The sequence below is a fragment of the Protopterus annectens genome, chromosome 17.part0 (genome assembly GCF_019279795.1).
Source record: "Protopterus annectens isolate FY-2018-M chromosome 17.part0, PAN1.0, whole genome shotgun sequence".
Taxonomy (NCBI): domain Eukaryota; kingdom Metazoa; phylum Chordata; order Ceratodontiformes; family Protopteridae; genus Protopterus; species Protopterus annectens.
In genome coordinates, this window is record NC_056751.1 from 337,304,241 (window position 1) to 337,322,423 (window position 18,183).

General features: G+C 40.3%; 1 protein-coding gene across 7 annotated transcripts in view; it reads right to left on the reverse strand.

Annotated features, from left to right (window-relative positions):
- Positions 1-18,183, reverse strand: part of DAGLA (diacylglycerol lipase alpha) — a 2,305,179-nt gene that overhangs the window by 82,596 nt on the left and 2,204,400 nt on the right. For all 7 annotated transcript variants that reach the window (XM_044059505.1, XM_044059506.1, XM_044059501.1 and 4 more), the window contains 2 exons: positions 13,598-13,794; positions 11,065-11,194 (listed from right to left, as the gene is read on the reverse strand). In XM_044059505.1, the coding sequence (XP_043915440.1) occupies positions 11,065-11,194; positions 13,598-13,794 (327 nt within the window). The remainder of the gene's footprint in view (positions 1-11,064; positions 11,195-13,597; positions 13,795-18,183) is intronic.

An 18,183-nucleotide genomic window follows, 5' to 3' on the forward strand; every position in this document is an offset into this window, starting at 1 on the left:
GGTTTGGCTTGTGTACTAGAAGTAGTTGCTGGCTCGCAGATCTAAGGGGCCTGTTTGGGAGGTAGAAGGAGAAGGTAGAACTTAGGCTGGGACAATCTGCGGGTCGGAAGATAAGTTTGTGAGCAGTAGTAATCTGTAGGTAGATGAGGTAGTTTGGAAGTTCCAGACATTTTAGGGAGTGAAGAGCAGTACAGTGATAGGTGGAATTTTTGGAATTTGTTGTGGCTTGAAGGTTGGTAAGTATAGGGGTGCCACACATCAGAGCTAAGGGTTTGTCTGGTGGAGGTGCTAAAGTATTGGTGGTATCTATAGAGCATACCAAGTTATCTGATGAGATTTTTTGGATGTTTTGTTGCAAGTGGATATCAAATTTTAGTTGATACTCCTACAAGTTTTTTGTGGCTGACAATTTCTATTTGTGCTTTATTTTGGGAATAAATGTTGAACATGGATTTGTCCAATAAGCTTGATTTTTTGGAGGTGAAAATTATGATTTTAGATTTGTTTGGGTTCAGGGCCAGATGGTTGTGAAACATGCAGGATTCAGTGGTGGAGAAGGCTGTTTGAGTTTTGAATTGTAGTTGTGAAATAGTGTCCACTGAACAGATGATGGTTGAATTGTCTGCATATTGAATAAGGGTGTCAATGGTGATAGACTTATGAAAATTATTAATGAAGATATTGAATAAGAGTGGACTGAGTATGGTGCCTTGAGGAACTCCAGTAGGGGTGTTGAGATAGGAAGAGGTTGAGTTTTGCGATTTGACGCCCTGTTTCCAGTCTGTTAGATAGCTAGAGAACCAGTTTAGTTCAAAGTTTATGAGTTGTGACAGAAGCAAAGGGTGGGAAACTGTTTCAAAGGCCTTTGATAGATCTAAGAACATGGCAGCTACCATTTTCCCAGAATCACAAGCTCTGTTAATAGTGTCCAGAAAAGATATAAGGGCTGTTGTAGTGTTGTGTCCAAGTCTGAAATTATGCCTTCTAGGGGACAAGAGGTTGTTATGGAGGAGATAGGGCATCAGTTGAATGTAGATGCATTTTTCCAGAATCTTAGAGATTGGGGAGAGGATGGCGATAGGATGAAAGTTGGAGATATCTTTATTTCTGCCGCCTTTGCGAAGTGGGAGAATGTAAGCTTTCTTCCATTATTTGGGAATGTAAGATTCTTGAATGGATCTGTTAATTAGTATGTTAATGGGAAATGTGATGGCTTTGGCAGTGATCTTTAGAATAGTAGGGAATAAGTTGTCAGTTGCTTTAGAGCAGGATTTGAGCTTAAGGAGTATACTTTGGATAGTTGTGGTAGAAACAGAGTTAACAGTAAAATTAGGGACAGGAGGGGTGTTGGGTTTAGGGGAGGATGAGGAGCTTTTAGAGGTAGGGAAAGCAGGGGATGCTTTAGGAGGAGCATGTTATTTTTGTTATCTTTGTCCTGAGGAAAATTAGCAGCAATGTTGGCTATACAATTTATAATAAAGGAGTTAACGAGAGATGCTATTTCATTTGAGGGCTTGTCGGGATGTGGACAGGTATTATTTTTTGTTGAGTTTGCACTTAGACTGTAGTTTAGTGTAGTAAGCTTTTTTGTCTTTATGTACTAGTTTTTGTAACTGATTACGAACCTGTTTAAAATGTATCAGGGAGTCTTGTTTTTTGTTAATTTGATAATGCTTCCATGCTTTATCTCTGAGATGCATCCGATCTTTAGTAGGTTTGGTCAGTCATGGAGTGGAGTTATTTTTGATTCTTTTTCTGCAGAGTGGTGCAAAGCTGTTTAGTGTGTCTAGGAATGTAGAGCTGAAATATTCAACAGCATTATCTAGGGGGAGAGTATTTAGTATGCGTCAGCTGATCTTTTTTAAGTATATCAGAAAATATTAGAGGATTGAAGGCAGTTAGATCCCTTATATGTTTGTACCAGTGTTGTTTTTGTAAGGCTGAGGGGGAGGAGTGGATAAAGGCAGGGATATGGTCGCTCAGAGCATCTGGAAGAGTGCCTCCTTCAGCTATTTTGTTAGGGTGGGAGATGAGAATTCAGTCCAGTATGGATCCTGTGGTGTTATCCTTGGTTGGTCTGGCAGGGGTGTTTATGAGGTGAGTAAAGTTAAATAAATTTATATTGATGGTAGGGGAGTTGGGAGGTCAAAATTGCCCAGTTGATGCTTACGTCACTCAGTATAATGGTTTCATTTTTTATGTTAGCAGAAATCCAGGTGAGGATGTCTTCTAGTAAGGGGATATTGTTTCTAGGGTTTATGTAGAGAATTCTGATACAAAGATTTTTGCAGTGGTTTAACTTTAGAAAATCAATGGTTATTTCTGCACTGGCGAATTGAGGGATGGAACTGGTGTAGGGTACTACGATGAGAGAGTTAGGGAAGAGTATTGCTACGCTGCCTCCATTTTTGCTGTGCCTGTCAGAGCTAATTGTTTGGAAGCCAGAGGGAGAAATTCAGAATTTTTAATGTGGGGTTTAAGCCAGGTTTCAGTGATGGCGTTGATGTCAGGTTGATTATGAGTGATCCATGCATGAAAGCTGGAAATTTTGTTGCGAATGCTTTGAGCATTTACAGTTACCATGTAAATGGATTTTAGGGAGTTAGCTGTGGTTGGGCCAGAATTTGGATGTATATCTCCTGATAAAGGTAAAGTAGTGAGAGTGAATATATAGGCCACGGGCTCTTGTTTTGTGGAAGCTTTGATACTGTGTTGATAGATGGCTTTGGTATTGTGGTGTTTAGGAGTGATATGGATTTTGTTTATGAGAGGGGTGATTTTTAGTTTGGATTGGAAGAGAGGATTTATTAGGTAGAGGTAGGGAGATATGTTGGTACAGCTAGCAGTTATTTTGAGAATTGTGGTGGAATAATGAGGTGAGAAGGAGATGGGTTAGGGTTGTGAGATGTAATAAGGGACAGAGGACTATGGAGAAAAGTGACAGGGTTAAGAATATTGTTATGGACTATTGCATTGTGGCTGAGTTGTATAGGTATTAAAGGAAAGGGTATAGAAGGATGTTATGGTGAGATTGTTTGGGATTAAAAACCTCAGCATTGGCCAGCTAAGATCTAGCTGTATTTAACTGGACGTATAAGAGAATTTAAGTACCTTTATCTGCACTTTTTTTCAAATAATACAGTATTTAAATTGATTTAACGGTGTTGCAGGAATATTAACTGAACTGGAAGTTTTGACTCTGCTCTTCAGTCAGTGCTTGCTTGAATTTTATTATTTGTTAGTAATTGCAGGTGTGGGGGTAGCCACATTATTTGATTTCCTGTCCTTGCCTATTTAAGTGGTACAATTTGAAATATTTTCTGCTTAGAAACCTCAACTTTGGCCGGGTAAGATCTAGCTGTATTGAACTGGACGTATAAGAGAATTTAAGTACCTTTATCTGCACTTTTTTCAAATAATACAGTATTTAAATTGATTTAACTGTGTTGCAAGAATATTAACTGAACGGGAAGTTTTAACTCTGCTCTTCAGTCAGTGCTTGCTTGAATTTTATTATTTGTTATTAATTGCAGGTGTGGGGGTAGCCATATTCTTTGATTTCCTGTCCTTGCCTATTTAAGTGGTACAGTTTGAAATATTTTCTGCTTAAAAACCTCAGCTTTGGCCAGCTAAGATCTAGATGTATTCAACTGGACGTATAAGAGAATTTAAGTACCTTTATCTGCACTTTTTTCAAATAATACAGTATTTAAACTGATTTAACTGTGTTGCAGGAATATTAACTGAACTGGAAGTACTGACTCTGCTCTTCAGTTAGTCCCACCCACCCTCCCTGTTTTTGTTTTTGTTTTGGTGTTAATCTTAGTGGCCTTGAAACTGCCTGCCCCTCTTGTAAATTTGTTTGATTTGATACTCCTTCTGGGCCCATCTCATTTGCTCACTCAACTGAGTGCAGTGAGATCATATTCTGATTTCTGGCACTCATACTGTGTACAAAGAGAGCATCTGGGAAACAGAAAAAAAAAAATGTTAACTATGCTTCTGAGCCCCAAGCCCTTCTGTGTTGGAGGGAAGCATTCTAGCTTAGTTTTTTTTTTCTTATAACTAGCCAGTTTTCTAGTTTCAGCACACAAATCTGTTTCTTTGAACTCAGCACTTGTTCAGAACTCATTGTAAGCACTACATAAGCTGCAAATTACTACAGCACTCAACTTTCCTCACTTGTCTAGTGGAAAGCAGTTTTTAGTACTTAATAAATAAGCACTTATCCAGGCATGTCTAAGGGTCAGCTCCCAGTGATTTCTCCTGTCTACCTGATGAATCTGGGCATCTTGGGGCAATGCAGCAATTGCCTCATGTACACAGACAACCCTCTCCTCCTACCACCCAACACTACAACCTGTGAGAGATGCACTTATATAGCCAAACTGGAAGCAAAGCTCTCTTCACCCAAGACTGGACTAGACAGTCAAGAGGAGAAGATAAACACTAGCACCACACCACACTCATCACATAGTCCCTCAAAACCTACACCACCAAAACAGACACATAGAAACACAAAACACACACCTACATTCGTGGAGGCTCTCAATAAAAACCTGCCCAAGCATCAGGGACATGCAAAGCATAAATGCAAGCAAACTCCACCCCCCAACACAACCCAAATGACACATAGCCCAAAAACTCAGTGCACCACTCAACCACAGCCCATAAGGCATAACAACATACCCAACACTCTAGTCATAGGTAACTCTATAGTCAGGCACACTGATGTTCCACTCACTAGACTAAACAAGGAGAAAGTTACTGTCAGCTGTCAAGTGCCAGGATCCGCCACATAACGCTTGCACTCAGGTCACTCCACAATAAGTACAAATATGACACTGTCATTGTCCATGTTGGTGTGAATGACCTGAGACGTACCTCCCTGGACTACATAAAAAGAGACATGGAGGAGCTCTCCAATCTTGTATCCCAGGCAGGTATGACCCTAACCCTGAGTAGCATCCTGCCATCACCCAGAATGATACCACAGTACAAGGACAAAATGATTGACTTCAACAATTGGCTAAGCTTCTGGTGTCATGCTAAGGGGGTCCAGTATTTGTCTGCCTGGGACGACATGATCGACAGTCCACGATGCTTTGCCAGAGATGGCCTGCACCTGTCGCCTTTAGGATTCCGGATACTGCCTAAAGCTCTTGCCACCCCTATAGTGCCTTTTTTAGGCAAGGTTCAAATGACAAATTCACCACCGTAACAGGTACAAGCAAGCAAAATCTGAGGGTAATGCTACTCAATGCTAGAAGTCTAAACCTCAAAATGCACTCACTTGAGGCACTCCTTAAAATGGAGAACATTGACATCTGTGCAATGACAGAGACCTGGTTCAAAGCTCCAGAGAGCACCCCTGCATTACCAGGCTTCAATTCATACCACACCTTTCGGCCACCTAACCCAGAAAGAAGCACTAAAGGCGGAGGCATGTCCATATTCATTAAGGATATCCACACCTCCAGGCTAATCCGAGATTATCCAAGTGCAACTAACTCTGTGCAAGACCGCAATCCAAACTGTAGCTTGCTACAGACCCCCCACCATGCCCCAGGACTCACACTCCTCATTTCTTGATACACTGGAAAGTATTAGGGTACAACCCAACACCCTAATAATGGGCGATTTCAACTACCCCACCATTAACTGGGAAAACTACTCATGTACCAACTCTTTTGCTCAACATTTTCTAGAATTCATAAATTCCAACGCCTTGGATCAACTTATTCACACCCCCACCAGGGGCAGCAATATCCTAGACCTGGTCATTATCAACATGGGAAACTGGTGTTCCACACCAGAGGTCAATTCCTCGTTGGTCAGATCCGACCACAAGCTAATCAGCCTAGACATCCACATCCCACCCCCAGCCCCAATTAGGGAAACCATCGTAAAAAACTTCTCAAAAGTAAACTTCACACTTCTTAAGACAGAAGTGGCAAACTTCATGACACCCATGCAGACGGACAATAGAGGTATGACTGCCAAATCCTACACAAATGCACTTTATAAGCACTTACACGAGTGCATGGATCATGCTATCCCTAATAGAACCAAGATGTTATCCTCCAAAAAAAGGAAGCCAATCTGGTGGTCCTCTGCCATAAACAAACTCTACAACAAAGGAAAGAAACTGTAAAATCCCATGACTGGAGGAACTCCCTGGTCAACCTCAGTAAGAAGCTGAGATCCCTCATAAAATCCTCCAAAGCTAGTTACGAAAACAAAATTGCCACTGACTCTAAAGACAACCACAAAGCATTCTATAGCTATGTCAAGAATCTAAATGGGAACACTCAGATCTGCTCTAAGTTACAGCATAAAGGCACCAAATACACAGAACCAACTGAAATTGCCAACATCCTAGCAGATAGGTTCAGTGCTAACTTTACCCCCCTCTCACCCCCTAGAGGGCCCATCTCTATACCGGAAGAATGCAAAGTTCCTATAATCACGGCTGCACAGGTAAAAAACACACTCTCCAAAGCCAAGAACACAGCATCCATGGGACCTGACAATATCCCAGGCTGCGTTCTACAAGAACTACAAAATGAACTGGCACCCTACCTAAGTACCATGTTCAATCATAGCCTCACCTCAGGCTTTGTACCCACTGAATGGCCCACCGTGACAGTTATCCCACTCCACAAAGGGGGAGCCATGACAGACCCTGGGAACTACCGCCCCATTAGCCTGACGAGCCTGGTCTGTAAGGCCATGGAATGTATCATCATGGAACTCATAAACAAAGACATTGGTAATCTCCAAACTCTGGACCCTACACAGTTTGGATTTGTAAAAGGCAGATCATGTCTCCTAAACCTGATTGACTTCTTTGAAGCAGTCACCAAAGCCATAGATGAGAGTAAAATGGTTCACACAGCTTATCTAGATCTCGCCAAGGCTTTCGACACCATCCCCCACTCTGGAATTATAGATAAGCTCACTAAACTAGGTATAAATCCCTATGTCACAAGATGGGTTGCCAACTGGCTCATGGACAAAACCCACACTGTGAAAGTAGTGGATTCCAAATCCGACATCAGACCAGTGACAAGTGGAGTACCACAGGGTTCAGTCCTGGGTCCTCTCCTGTTTGGTATCTACTTCTCTGAAGTGCAGGCCAACACAGAAGGTCTTTGGCTAACAAAGTTTGCAGATGACTGCAAACTAGGAGCCATAATCGAAACTCCTAACGATGTGGACAAACTACAAAAGGGCCTCACTGAGACAGATACCTGATGTCAAAGCCATGGCCTGAAGCTCAATGCCAAAAAGTGTATTGTCATCCCCTTTGGTAAAAACTCTGTACCCATGAACTACCGCATAGCTGGTAGCCTACTTAATGCCGAAAATGTGATAAGAGACCTTGGGACACAAGTGGACAGTAGTCTCTCCTTTGATAATCACATCGCCACAGTGGTCAGGAAATCCTTCTACGTGGCTCATCTCATCACAAAAGGATTCTCATCCAGAAAAAAAGAGGTCATTGTTCCCCTCTACTCATCACTCATTAGACCCATTATAGAGTACAACGCCCCTTTTGGTATGTACCTCACAAGACATCTACAACAACTGGAAAGACCACAGAAATACCTCACAAAGAGGATTACTGGCCTCAAACAGATGCATACCGTCTCAAAAAACTACAGCTTTACTTCATCGCATATCGCCTACTCAGGGGCGATCTCTGCCTAACATACAAAGCTATGTCAAATCCAGAGCTGTTGGACATGCTCCACTTAAAGAAATCCCAATCCCTCCGAGCTACACGCTCTAGGGACCTTAACCTTGTCACCACAATAAAAAGAATATGCTGGAGGGATAGATTCCTGTCCCAGAGACTTCCCATACTCTGGAACAGACTACCTATCTATGTCAAACAGAGCTCCTCATTAGCACTCTTCAAGAAAAATCTTGATGATAGGATGGGAAATGGGAAATTCACCCCGGGGATCACTTCTGTGGCTCTGCTCAACAGGGGCACAGGAAAATAATTTTCTTGGGTGGCGAAAGCACATTTTTTGGCTAGGCTTGTATGGGCCCCAGGGCCGATAGCCTAGTACCTACCTATGAACGTATGAGAGGAGTGTTGAGCTATAGGAGTTTTTTAAATGAGTCTGTAATGTAGTAGTGAGCTGGGTAAGGCAGGGGATGGATGTGTGAATGAGTAAGAGATGGAGTGGAAAGATAGGTGGGTGTAGAGAAAAAAGTTGAAGGGAAAAAGAAGGACTATGATTGGTATAAGAGTATTAATGGGTGGAGATAGTGAGTTGTAAGTGTAGAGGTAGTGAGGGGAGGGGAGTGGACTGAGTCCAAAGGGTGAATGGAGCGGACTGCAACTGAGAGGCCAAGAAAAACAATCAGTAAGCTACTACCTTCAAATCACTCTGTCTGCTATTTTACACAAGATAGATGTGAGTCTTTCCTTTCCCTTGTTTATTTTATTTTATGTTGTTAATTTAGATCAGGGAAGGCACTGGCTATCTACTTGTTCCTGGGTTAACAGAGTGAATGGTGTGAGTTTCAGTAGCACTAGTCTCTTATCGGGTAGAGGTAAAATGAGGTCAAAGGCAGATAACAGAAAGGAGAAATTAAAAGCAAATAAGGTGGTTGGGGAGCAGGTAGGGGAAAACAGAAGGTTGACCCAGTGATGCAGGACCAATTAAGGATGTTTAAACAAGTATTGCAGTAGTGCTGAGGATATAAACATACATCATTTGGTGTCAGTTGCAGTAAGTTACAGGTCTCTGCTGTTTCTGGGCAGTGTTGAGTAGGGAAAGGTTCCGATAGGTGTTTCCAGTGGATATTTGCAGTAAAAGAAAAACATACTTACAGTCTAAAATGAAAATGAGAGAGCAGAGAGAAAAATAGGGTTAAATCAGATGGTACAATCCCTGTACTATAAAGTATACAGAAAAATGGTGGACAGATTGAAACTAATGTCAAAAGCCTCTTTGGAATGAAACAACAGTAACTCCTTCAGCTCTACTGAAAAGGACTGTTGTCTTGGTCAGTGCATAATGTCTACAATTTAGCAGTCTAACTGGTCTCCAACTAACTAAGCAAATATGCAGCTGGACGTATGTTTGTCTGATTACCAACTACAAACTAAGATTTCAAGAATTATGAAAAATATATATAATCAAGAGAGCAATTAAAGGGGTTGTGGATGGATGGATATAATCAAGACAGCAACCTTCTACAGAAGAAATGAACAATTTACACCAGAAGCAAGGTGTTCAGATGCTCAGGTTGTGCTTACACCAAACATTTATGTGAATTATTGGTTATGAATGCAAGAACATTTTGGGGAAATTTGAAATGGCTAACAGTATATTTACAGTAGTAAAAAACAGATCTGCAGCACACACACTAACGGTCACACCACTGTGAAGTTCTAAACACATTAGGATGGTTAAGCGTTAAAGCAGGATAGTTCACCACTAACTTGCTATGACATTTCTTACAAAACAATGCCCTGACCTACTTTAACAAGAGCCTTACAGGTATGCATACTTCTACCTCCAGAGTAATCTCACTGCTTTGATGTTTTTGTTTTCCTCACAGACATGACATGGCTATAAAAAAACAAGCAGTCCTGTCTTCAAAGAGGACACAATCAAATGTATGTAAAGTAAAACTCATAGAATAACTGAAATTATAAATGCTGATCTGAATATTGTAAAGTAAAAAAAAATATTGAAGACATTATTTGTGGATGACAGCTGCAATGTCCTTACATATATTTTTTGATGTTTTGTTTTTTCGGGTGTACATGGTATGAAATTGTTCAATACTTTCTTGTTTATCTGTAAATTACATATCCATTTACACTGGGAGGTTTTTCCCTTAGTTCCCATCTGAAAATAAGTTCTGAAAATAAAGACTAATCTGAGCAACAATATATAAATAAATAAATAAATAAATAAATAAAATGTATCAATCTCCCTACTATTGTTTACCTTTCACTATTAATAATAAAGAAAAAAGCTCCAGGATCATGTGAGCTGTGCAGCAACATACCTATGATGAAATGAAAGACATGTCAGTTTATATTTAGGTGAAGCATGTGTTGTAAAGCAGTACTACTGCACAATCTGTGAGGCATACACATCCTACAACCACGTGAGGCATGTCCAGCTTAAAGACCAGACACACATACATTTTCACGAGTTCTTTCCCTTAACTGCATGAGCAATGTTTGTTTCTTAACTCTGAAGACTATGGTAAACGCCTCAACAAGTTGGGAATACAACAAATAACTTAAATGCTTCTCAGGCCAGAGCTACATACCTGGATATAATCAGAGAATGAAGATGGACCTGAATTAAATCTCAAAGTGATTGTCACTTCTTGATCAAAATGGTCAGGTATAAACATTTCTCTTTAACCTTAACATAATGTGTTCAATACTCCTGAATGACTAGGAAATGCACATGCTTCCTGTACAACTCACTGTCAAGGTGCAGTGTCTACATCCTCCGTGGCCTCTAGAAGTGCACCACTGCAACCACAGACATACGTGCCATACTTTAACCATCTGGGAGCCTAGTGTACAGGATCCAGGCTATGAATTACAAATTCTCTCATCCTCTATATGCAAATTGTGTAACTCTAAATATCGCAATCAGTTCTAATCCTCCATGGCCTCTAGAAGTGCACCACTGCAACCACAGACATACGTGCCATAAACTATCTGGGAGCCTAGTGTACAGGATCCAGGCTATGAAATACAAATTCTCTCATCCTCTATATGCAAATTGTGTAACTCTAAATATCGCAGTCAGTTCTACTAGTTCAACCCCAAAGAAACACTTGTGTCTAGTGACATTATCCACTTCTAAAAGTGATGCAAATGAACATTAAAGTTCAAATGAAGTTTAAACATCTCAGTGGAAGGGAGATTCACTCATACAACGTGATGTGCACAATTCTAATATCTTCTCTGGCACTTACTTGCCAAGACTGTATGGACAGTTTGCATTTCTGAAAATGTATAGTAAAACACCCCTGTACTTTCTGTACTAATAGACTGGCTATACATACCTTGTTTAGCCCTTCCATGACGACATGAGGCATATGTTCATGCAGCATGGCAGGAGATATGATGACTTCGCTGAAGGCTTTGTTATCACCCCAGACTGCATAGTATGTTGGCTCCTCCTGACCGCAGCAACTACAGAAAGAAAGGAACAGAACATGAATATATGTATAAATGCAAGCTATTATTTGAACTCATGCATTTACATCATCTCTGTCCTAGCATTATAAAATAACAGTCACAGGGTGTGCTGGTTCAAAAAGCAGCACATCTACTGCACAAATAAGCAATACCTCCACTCTTACTCAAGACACCTAAATGCATGTAGTGCAAATTCTACTGTGTGGTTCTACAAAAAATAAACAGCAGCATCTGCAGAAGCACAGTATTCACCTGAAGGTCACAATGCATGGGAATCTCACTTCCTCCTGAGATGCACCATTCCAGGAGATGTTTAAATAACGGAGAGGGATGAGGGGATAAAGCCCTCTGCATGGTGTAAAGAGCTTTGATTCATAATGTTTTAACTGTACTATTCACATACCACTATATCAAACTGCCATTTGAAAAGAAATGTTTCAACCAAATGTCATAAACACTCTATTATCCCTCAAGACAATACATATAAACACAATATACATATAAATCAATTATGTTGCCAAGTTCCATGACAAACCTGCAAAGTCAACAACAGCTGTAAGGTCTACAAGAAAAGAAAGAATGTAATCTCAAAAATGATTTGATCAGAATTTCTTGCCATTACTTAGAAAGAAGCTTTACACTACAGCAGGTGAATCCCATTTCTATTATTCAGCCTCTAACAGACTCGAAGGGTTCAATCTGCACAGATATTACATCTGCACTTGCTAAAAAAATAAAATAAAAAAACAGAGCGAGAGAGAGACAGAGAAAGAGAAACAGAGTGAAACCGGCCACAAACCAATGTTCCCAGAACAATGCTAAATTCAGAATGTATGATATGTGGTAGGGCTAGCCACCCGGCGGTGTAAACCTGGGTTTGAGATGATTGTCACTGCTGAAGTGACACCGTGACCCCATGTGCAAAATAGGAAAAGGGGTTGAGGATGGATATGAGGCTGACGGCTCTTACTTACAGAACAGGAAAAAGGTACAATGGTTTCTACAGCAAAAATATATATACATATATTTCTTTCATTACAAGTTGAACTATCAGGGTTGTTTCATTTATCTTTGCAAGCAGAAAAAGATTGTTTTTGTGGTATTTTTCTTGCATTTACTTTTCTGTCTTATTTCAAAAGCCTAACCACTACACAAGTACATGCGAAAACAAGTTTAGGTAACAGATACACTATTTTGAGCCGACATGGATGTCTTAGATCTGCCTTCACACCCCCACTGATTTCAAGTATTATGTTACTGTCTGTGGATTAAGCTGTAGAAACTGGTAGCTCCAACAAATTTCAGCTTAGAAGAAACCATTTTTAGAATCCTTATACCACCTTACCCTTTTCAGCAATGACCTGTTATTCCCACCAGATATGGGTCTTAGCTCTTACAGTCCGCATTAAAGATACTACTTGGAAGAAATGACCTAGCAGTGAGGTGAAATTACAGTTGTTATTTTTTTTTAAAAAGCTAGCAGACTTTCAAAGCTATGACATAATTAAGAACAACTTTTAAAGTGGAACAGCAGCACAGCACTGTCCAAAAAAGTTCACATATGCCAGAAAAATATATCAAATATTATGTCTGCAGTGCAATTTATCAATGGTCTCAGTGAACATTTCTCTTAATGACAGAATCACATGGAAATCACACAAGAAAGCAGAAGGTATAAAGGTAGCCAAGGGATTCCCTCCCATTCTGCATTAGCCACACAGTAGGAAATTCTGCAGAGTAAATTTCTGTAGTCCTTCTGTGATAAGCAACTATACCATCGGGAGGAGGGGGGTTCTTAAAAGCACTGCTACTGGTATTCTTGAAGTGAGAAGATCTTGGACCATGTTGCCCAAGGACTACCTGGCAAGAGAAATATGAATGTCCTGTACCAATAAACAACCAACAAGCAAACTTATCTGTTTACCACAATGACAAGTTTTATGTTATGAAAATCAACAAAACTGCATTATCCATGAAAGACAACACCAGGATTTGTGCTGAACTTCCAGTGATATCACATATTTCTAAGTTGATGGGTCTGTGGAAAACAAAGATCCTGTGAAGACATGGTCCATCCAAAATGCACTTTACCTGCTTGCAAGTTTGATTTTAGTGATAATAGGTGGAGAGAGAAAATTGTGTACTGAGTGCTTAGCAGTTATCAGTGTTTCAAAAAGTGACACTTTATGACCTGTTCAGCTACAGAGGTAGAAGTCTTTATAATAAAAATTTAGCAATGATATTTAACTAGAAGTTTAAAAAAACAGTTGATGTTTTTGCAGTTATTCACAGCAAGAGAATTTATGCTGCCAGATGAAATAACAATCATGTTAAATCTTTGTGAAATGGAAGACAAATGTATAAACAGAAGCATCGATAGTGGGAAATGTTTTATACCAGCACTGTTCAACAGGATGGTTGTGTAACACATGAATGATGCGTCCAGGAGGGTACAGCGGAGTACTGGCAGACAGAGCAATGGTCAAGTCGCTCGGGTGAGTCCACAGACGATTGCTATGTATGTAGTTTACTTCTCTGTCTTCATGCAGCTCAGACTTAGGAATGCACTTGGTTCCACCCATAATGATCCGCCACTGAAAAGAAAACAAAAATGAGTTAGAGGTAGTGGTGCAGAAGAAGAGGACATGCCTATAAGCATAAAATATTATCTCCAAAATTGAGTTTTAAGTTTATCAAATGGTCAGCAGCTGAATTAGTGATGAGAGATAAGCAGTTTCCATATTATTGTCTGATAAGATACTTTAGAGACAGATTCCAAAATACTTGCTTTTGGTGAATGTCACTTTCTCCATTGTAAGGCCTATCTGGGGCCCTTAAATTAAATTCACAGGGTATAACTCTAGGAGAGCACACAGACTGGCTTAATTTAGTGACACAATGAGTAAGAGGACATGAATAATGTCAAATGCCTATCCAAAGGTAAGCATAACAGAGTACCTCCTGGTGGTCTCATGTTGCAAAATGACTACTTTACATGACATCTGCTACAATCCATATGTTTAAAAAAAACAAATATAACTTTTAGCTCTCAAATTTCCACTTCATTGCATCTCCTGCAGAAAGACTAACAATTACATTGTTCTCAAGGATATTTGCAAGAAAAAAAATGTCTCTGTACACACTTATACCTTACAAGTGAAGCAAGTAACAGTTTTGTTTGAACACATCATTTCTACTAATAAAAAAAATAAGAAATTTTGAACTTCAGGAACTTTATAAATGATCAAGGTTAGAGAGATATAACTCCTTTTTTAGCAAAGAGGGAAAATCTCCCAGTCTTCTGATAGAAAGTAGTTCACTGAAGCATACCAGGTCAGCATATGCTTGCCATAGATGTGGAAGTGTAGAGCAGCATTTGGCTGGAGTGGAACATAAAGGCTTCAGAAGTCAAGGTTATTAAATGCAGTGACATTGTGTCTTTGGATTTAATGTAATTAAAAATGGTAAAGAAGAGTGGCAGAAAGGTGAATGGGCAAGTGGAAAAAGCATATTGAAGTAGCTGGAGGCAAATGAATTGTTATCAAAACAACAGCAGGACTCAACTGACATGCTGCATTTGTCTGGGTGGAAAAGGACTGACAGAAGGGACAAGATCTGTGACCTGGGGAGAAAGGGGCTGGCTATAAAAGAACTGGCAAGATTGGAGATGGATATAACATGTGGGATAATGAGGATCTGCCCAGATCCTGCTGTGCTTATCTGCCACACAGTTTTACTCTGACAGAATGTAGGATGTCTGCACAGTGAGACTGTGCTGTGAAGCTATATCACCAAACTAACAGAGCTAGTCTGCAAACAGGGTAAAACCTAGTTCCCACATGCTTGTTGATGAACCACATGACCATGGTATTGTTTGCAACCACTTGAAAAGCTCCCGGGAACCAAAGATGGTTCAGTGTTGAGTGCCTTGATCGGGGCAAGCATCTCCTTGATAGTTATGTGCTTACATCTGTCCTTGGTATCCCCACACTGCCTCTGCACTTCTATCCCTCCTGAAACTGCTACCCAAACAAAGTCCAAAGCGTCTGTGATAACTGACTACCTTGGAGTGGACCTGGATTTAAAGATATCTCTTCTCTCCACCATAAGATTTCATTTCTGACAAACCCCAGCATTGGAATATGAAAAAATAAAGGGTGGGGATGCTGGCAGTAAAGAGATTTCAGATACCACTGTATTTTTCTCATGTGGAGTCTTGCCAGAGGTATCATGAGAATCACAGATGCCATGTGACCCAAACTCCTGAGATATTCCTTACAGTGACCTAAGTCTGAGTGGAAAACCTTACAAACATATCTAGATAATGATCTATGTTCCCTGTGGAAGAAAATCTCTTTGATCTGAGTTGTCTAGTTGACATCACTGGTACACAAGCCTGTGTGAAGGAGCCAAGAAAGACATTTAATTGTTCTCTTGGAATCCCAGCATGTGTAAGAGATCTGTCACCCATGACAGAGATTCACGACACTTTGAAAAAGACTCTGCATAAATAAGCAAGTTGTCTTAATATGGAAAAATGTGAATACCCTGCAGCCTGCAATGAGCTATAAGTGGAACCAGACACTTTGTAAACACTCTTGGTGTAGTGGACAATCCAAAGGGTAAGGTAGAGGACTGATAATGTGATCCACACACACAAAACCTTAAGAAATGTCTGATATCTGGATGAATAGGGATGTGATAATAAGCATCTTGTAAGTCAAGTGCTCCCAGAAAATATGAAAGAGGAAGAGGTAATGGGTTGTGAAGTGACATCACTCTGAATTTGGGTACTATCACAAACAGGTTTAGGAAAAAGAGATCCAGAACTGGTATCCAAAAATTGTCTTTCTTTGGTACTAGGCACATCCTTGAATAAAAACCCTTCACCAGTTGGGAAGGAGGAACGGGTTCTATCATTCCTTGGACAGCATGAGAGGAAGAACCAGTGGAAACAAAACAGCCTGACATGGAATGTGACAAAAGGAGATACTGCCAGTCCAGCTAGCTGGAATTTTGTAAATGATTATATGTTATTATATGTGAACATCAAAATGATTTATACAAGATGCTTGTGTTACAAATGTATTAGAACTGTATGTCATGTGTATATCAAACTGCTTGTAAAGACGTGTGTGTTGAAAAAGGTATTTGCAAAGTGCTGTTTGAAATGTAACCACAGTGTGCCCTGCTGGAAGAGGACAGAACTGCACATCCACTATTGTAACTGTTTAAATGTATATATTTTAACAGTGTAGGGATACAGGAGGTTAACCTCAGAACAGTAAATTTTAGATAAACAAGTAAAATTAAATTACTTTATGGCTAGGCCACAAAAGATGGTATCTTTCAGTTTTCAATACAGCAAGAGACACAATGTCTGTACTAGGAAACTTTCTATACTGTCTTTAGGGTGAATTAATTACTAGTCTTGAAAGCATGAAATACTGCAATTGTTTTATGACTTCCATCATCTACCAGAGATCTGAGGAGCAGCTCTTGTACCTATATTTTCACAGGTAGATTTTAAATTCTGGCAACTTCATCAACGGTTGTTTGGCCTGAGAACTAGCAGTCAGATGACAAAAAATAATGTCATTCTGCAAGCTATCCCAGAAGTAATACTTTAGATATTAATTTGAAAGGTCTCTTAGTGAGACAGAGCATTCTGTCTTGAACCTGACAACAACTAGAAGATCCATTCACCACATCTGCCTTGCTCCATTACTAAGTTCCTAGAGTACAGTAATTCTCTTAGCCTGAGGAATTATAGTGAAGCTTAGTTTAGATATTTTTCTTTATTTATTTGAGACTGTCCTTCAAAGTTGTTTTAAATATTTCCTGTGGTTTTGAACTCTGGTGTCACTGTGAATATATATCTAGTATTGTCTCGTTCTTTTAATATTTATTATTAAATATATGTAAACATTTCATTGTGGCTGATCTGCATAGAGATATTTAAGTTTTGAGAGCAATTGCATATTTATTTGGTGACACTGTGTGGGCCACTCATAATAGTCTTGCTCTTGGTCAAACTACCATTTATGCTAATATTAATATTACACAGTAAGATTGGACACCCTTTGTTAAGGTCCTTAAAGTAGCTGATGAGGAGTTGACTGGTGGCAGTGGTAACTACCTTATACCCTGGGCAGAAGGGGGCATAGCTAGTAAACCTGTGCCAGCCTTTCCCAGGTGTGTGTGTGTGTATATAAATCAAATCTCAAAGACTGCGTGTCAGCTACTTGGGCAGGAACATGAAGCACTGGTTGAACAATGAGGGTGCAGGAGGTCTTGGCTTGGTCACTCAGCTGAGATCTCAACTCTATAGCTGTGCTAGTGGGAGTCTTATTGAGGATCTGGAGAAAGAAGGAGAAGCCAGACCCGGACTGACTGTTGTCTCAGTGTGCTCTTAAGGGAAATTGCACTTGGTGCACAGAGGTGCATCTGGAAATACTGTGTGCGCACTTGTCATCCTACCAGTGGTGGGGCTTCACATGGAGGATGAGGAATGACTTCCTGTCATCTGTAACCAACTGATATTGCCAACATCCTGGAAGATAGGTTCAGTACTAACTTTGTCCCCCTCACACCCCCTAAAGGGCCCATATCTATACAGGAAGAATGCAGAGTCCCTGTAATCACATCTATGCAGGTAAAAGCTGCACTCTCTAAAACCAAAAACACAGCATCCATGGGACTGGAAAACATCCCAGGCTGCATTTTACATGAACTTCAGAACGAACTGGCTCCCCACCTAAGCATCACATTCAATCATAGTCTCACGTCAGGCTTTGTGCCCACTGAATGGCGCACAGCAACAGATATCCCGCTCCACAAAGGGGAAGCCACCACTGATCCTGGGAACTATCGCCCTATTAGCTTGACGAGCCTGGTCTGTAAGGCCATGGAACGTATAATTATGGAACTCATAAACAAAGACATTGGTAACCTCCAAACTCTGGACCCCACCCTGTTCGAGT